This window comes from Hylaeus anthracinus, unplaced genomic scaffold (genome assembly GCF_026225885.1).
Source record: "Hylaeus anthracinus isolate JK02 unplaced genomic scaffold, UHH_iyHylAnth1.0_haploid 12001, whole genome shotgun sequence".
In the NCBI taxonomy this organism is placed as follows: Eukaryota; Metazoa; Arthropoda; class Insecta; order Hymenoptera; family Colletidae; genus Hylaeus; species Hylaeus anthracinus.
The window spans coordinates 21027388-21032190 of NW_026534348.1; the positions used below are offsets into that span (position 1 = coordinate 21027388).

At 36.4% G+C, this 4803-nt stretch overlaps 1 protein-coding gene across 2 annotated transcripts; it reads left to right on the top strand.

Annotated features, from left to right (window-relative positions):
- Positions 1-344: 344 nt before the first annotated feature.
- Positions 345-4186, top strand: LOC128891213 (BUD13 homolog). 2 transcript variants are annotated; one of them, XM_054150548.1, is made up of 5 exons: positions 345-498; positions 795-2214; positions 2294-2448; positions 2539-2723; positions 3866-4186. In XM_054150548.1, the coding sequence occupies exons 1-5, from the start codon at positions 386-388 to the stop codon at positions 4036-4038; spliced, it is 2046 nt and encodes a 681-aa protein (XP_054006523.1). In that variant the 5' UTR covers positions 345-385; the 3' UTR covers positions 4039-4186. The 2 variants fall into 2 exon arrangements, with proteins under 2 accessions (XP_054006523.1, XP_054006524.1); XM_054150549.1 differs by having other exon boundaries at positions 358-498; positions 566-2214.
- Positions 4187-4803: the final 617 nt, after the last annotated feature.

The window sequence follows — 4803 nt, forward strand, 5'->3', positions numbered from 1 at the left end:
TAGCTCCTCTAGTTTTCAAGATACTTAAAAAAAACATTGTATTCACCTCCAACTTTAGGGGCTGTTTTCACCCCTTCAATATGAACGATTGCCGATCAACAAAAATATGTGTCAAATATTTTTTTGAGAACTACCTACCACATAAATTTTATCAAAATCGGTGTGTGACAATTGGATGTGTCTCTTGTCAGATTTATTCGAAGCCTAGGGTTTTGCCCATCTCTGCCGGCTGAACGGAGCTCGTTTCTGGTGATTTCTGGCATGACTGGTGCCATCGCACGTACGCAATGAGAAATATTGAAGTACCCAATTGCGCACCAGAACCCAAGCTATAGAACGTATAGACCCTGGTATAGACGCAAATAAGCGGACGCTGAAAGCAAGAATGGAGAAGAAAGTTCTAAATCAAAAAGAATATTTGAAAAAGTATTTGTCTTCGGGAGATGGTGACGATAAGAAAAAGAAGAAGAAGAAGAAGACGAAAGTGGGTGCGAAAACGTAAGTTACAATTTGCGAATATCATACTTTGCATCGACAGTTTCAACAAGAAACCCTTGTGTTTTAGGTTATATTGATTGTTTCGCACGTCCTCCTGGAATTTTACATTGAAATATTTTAAAACCTTTGTACCACGAATTGCAAAACGAAGCAATTTATTTGTTACTCTTTCCTTGATTCTGTGATATAATTATCCTGAAGACCGATAATCGACTCGAACAATTTTAGAAAATAGTAAATAATCTACGAAGATTGTTGTCCGTTTCTTCACACAAATTTTGAGATGTGTTTTCCAGAGTAAAGATCATTGATGATGACATAGACCTGAAGAATATGAGACCAATCGATGAGAGTGAATTTGATATTTTCATCTCTGCCGAGGATGCACCTCAAATTGCTGGTATAGTGGATGAACGAGGACCAGTTGATTTTGGAGATAAAAGAAGATGGAAAATTGTAGCTGATAACGAAGATGGAGACCTAACTATTACCAGCCAAGATCAAAAAAATAAACAATCTAAGAAAGTAAGAAATAACTCTGACGATGATTCAACTCTGCTTAGAAAACAAAAGAAATACTTGGAAGATGATTTGTCTCCTCCAAGAATGTCCAAATCTGAACGAAAGAAAAAGAATAGAGCATGTGTAGAAGAAGATGGCGAAGGAAACAGTGACTTCAGCCCACCTAGAAGAAAATCTAAAAAGCATACTAATTCCAAACATAAAGTTTCACAGAATGTTAGTGATAGTGACAGTAATTCAGAACCTGATATTCTATCCAATAAAATGAGAAAGAAAACAAAAAGAAGAGATAAATCATCTGAATCAGATTTGAGTCCACCCAGACAATCTAAAATTTATGACTCAGATTTAAGTCTGCCTAGAAAAAGTAAACATGTATCTCAGAAAAATATAAAACACATGAGTAACAGTGATTCGGATATGAGTCCTCCTCGAAAAAGTAGGAAAGATTCTGATTCTGAGTTGAGTCCACCAAGAAGTAAAAAAAGTATAAATTATGATTCAGATTTAAGCCCACCAAGAAGAAGTAAAAAACACGAATATGATAAAAGAAATTCAAAACAAAGGAAAGATTCCGATTCAGATTTAAGTCCACCAAGAAGACATGAGAAACATATAAACTCGCACTCAAATTCTAATAGGAATGACAAAAACAATGATTCCGATCTTAGTCCACCTAGGCAAAGTAAAAAGCACAAAAGTTCATATTTCGACTCTAAAAAAAATAGATACAATGACTTAAGTCCAGCCAGGCAACACAAATACAGAGTCTCGCATGCAAATTCATATAAAGAAAGCAGAACTTTTAAACATTCTGAGAAGAGTTCTAGGACAGCCAGAAGGTATGATGGAGATACTAGTCCACCTCGCAGAAAGAACAGAGAATTAGACAGAAGTCGGAGTAGTTCTAAGGAAGATGCGAGAGACTCTTTTAAGTCTAAGAAGAACAAATGGAACGATAAGTACGACTCGAAACATCAGTCGCACGGGGAAAGCTCTCACAGAAAGGAGAAGTATGTAACAGATGGCTATGATGGCAAGAAATTAAAATCAAAATATAGAGATGATACAGTAGATAGTGGAAATCGAATGAAGAAAACATTAGATGGAAAAAAAGCTGGACTACAAGATGCAAGGTCATTGCGAGAGGAAACGGAGGCGTATAAGAAACGAGAAGCTGAACACTTCAGCAAGGTATGAGAACAAAACACTTTCTGTCTTTTCATGAGTTTATGTTGAAAGTAACTAAAGAAATTACGCTTACTATCTTTAGCTCAGCAAAGAAGTTACCGGAATTGGTCAGGCTACGATTGTACGAGATACTAAAACTGGTAGAAAACGTAATTTAGAAGCAGAAGCAGCCGAGAAACGTGAAAAACAAAAACGGCAAGCAGAATTGGACGAAAAATATGCTAAATGGGGTAAAGGGTGAGTAACTTGGAGATAAATCTGGAAAACAAAATTCTCATATAGTTAAAAGTGTAAAAAAAGTTTCTAAAAGTGTATTTATTAAATCAGGTTAAAACAAGTAGAGGATCGCGAGGAAAAATTGAAAGACGATCTATATGAAATGAGTAAACCATTAGCAAGATATGCAGATGATGCCGACTTAGATAGGACACTTAGAGAACAAGAAAGAGAAGGTGATCCCATGCTGGAATACATCAAGCAAAAGCAGATTAAAGAAGGAAAGAGAAAACCAGGTAAATTATATACGTGTTTTTAAATTTTATTATTATTGTTTTGGAAAAATATAATTGTCGGATTTTTTGAAGTAGTATTTTATTCTAATTATCAATTGAGCATTAATTTAAAAACTCAACGTTCAACTCCCCATTTTTTTACATATCTTTAAAAATAGTTAATAAATTAAAAGACCATGCGTAACGAAGGACGACATCTCGTAGTAGAATGATGTTTGTCATAGCAAAGTACAGACCGACCACGTTAAGTTGCCGTCGAATCAGATTCGTCGCTTCGTTTCAAAATACGCGTATTTTTGTTATTGGCCGCGCAACTCACATCAAAAGTTTATCGCGAGACAAAGAAAGTCAAAGAGAAACATAAGAGTGATGAGACCAAATGACAATTGGAATGGATTGGCGTAACAGTGAAATATTACACCGATCGAACAACTACTTAAGTTTCCCATGTCCGATTTTGTGATACCTTACTTAATATGTATTGGATGAAGCGAGCGGCCTAGTTCCTTTGCTCCGGTCCCCTCAAATTTGTCGACACTCGGCAACTTAACGTAGTCGGAGTATTCTTGTTTTTCCAAACGCTTTTACTGATAAATACACAACACAGTTATAATTTGTAGTTGTTTATTTTATTGCGATTTAAGTAGGCATGCGCCGTATGTAATGCGATCGCGATTGTTTAAATAACAGCTATCGGTCGTGACACAGCAATAAAAAAGGACACAATAAATTTATATTTTTCCCACAAATTTTCAAAAGTGGGATAAAAATTCGATTTGCCCCTCTGATTAGGTTTACGCGTACGCGAATCGAATACGTTGATAGAAAAACGTTCTTTATTACGCCTATGATTAGTTGTGATTAGTGAGAGTTTACGATGGATCCGCAGAGAATAAAAATGTTCGAACTGAGACGTGTCCTTCACTTACGAAATTTACCGATCAGTAAGTCAGAATGGTTGTCACTGTAGTTGTTTAATTTATTACGATCCGAGTAGGCATAGATCGTAAGTAATGCGATCGCGATTGTCTAAATAACAGCAGTCAATCGTGACACAGCAATAAGGAAAGACATAATAAATTTATATTTTTTCTACAAATTATATTTATTCTTCGATAATATGCAATTATATAAATTTTAAGATGGACCAAAATACGAAGGATCGTTTATGCCAAATCGGTTTGGTATTAAACCCGGTCATCGGTGGGATGGGGTCGACAGAAGTAATGGATATGAAAAACGATGGTTCGAAACACAAAACGCGATGGTAGCTCGCCAGGAAGAAGCTTACAAATGGAGTACTTCCGACATGTGAAATGTCCATGTTCTCTATTCTCTACAGGTTGTACTCATGGTGAAATGATTAACGATATACTTTTATCGTTGACTACAACCTTGTATTAGACAATGTTAAATACAATTTTGATTATCCATACTAAATAAATGCACTTTTAAATATGTTATCAATTGTTCTTTATTCTGTTTATTCTCCCGTATAAAGTCGCGCATACCAAAGAAGCATCGGAAATACCGTCGGCTATTTGTCGGTACGATTCTTAATACAAGTCACGCGAACCTGCAACGCAGACAAATGCAACTTGCCGTCTGTGAAATATGAATCATCAACGACACTGAATCGCGAGCGATTATCAAAACGTCGAAATCGATATTCGTTCCAGAAAACGAGAAGAATGCAAGTGTTGGCGCCTGTCTGCCAACAGTCTAGCGACCATCGGAGTATCCCATTTACGAAATCGATCGAATCTCGCAAAAACTATTCTCGAATGGTATTCGAGTGTTGGGAGTGGTGTCTAGTTAGATGGTAATGCCCGTAACGAATGGGTGAAATTGACTTATTCGATAATTTGCAGAGAAGGTACTCATGGCTTTCAGTCGGTTTCGTATTATTTAAACCAAGTTTGTACACAATCCAACGTGAATATGCTCACTGTTATTGGCCGCGCGCACGCAGATGTATATACAGCGTGCGTTAAAACTGATGGTCCAAATTTTGGGAATTAGAATTGTCAAAATAATGAACGTGGGTTTAGAAGTTACGAGTTTCCGAGTTGCAGTGAAA

Excerpts from the sequence above, each read along its gene's own strand:
- LOC128891213 (XM_054150548.1), top strand. The coding sequence starts at position 386 with ATGGAGAAGAAAGTTCTAAATCAAAAAGAATATTTGAAAAAGTATTTG. Across the intron at positions 499-794 it reads ACGAAAGTGGGTGCGAAAAC|AGTAAAGATCATTGATGATG; the intron begins GTAAGTTACAAT and ends TGTGTTTTCCAG. Across the intron at positions 2,449-2,538 it reads TATGCTAAATGGGGTAAAGG|GTTAAAACAAGTAGAGGATC; the intron begins GTGAGTAACTTG and ends TTATTAAATCAG.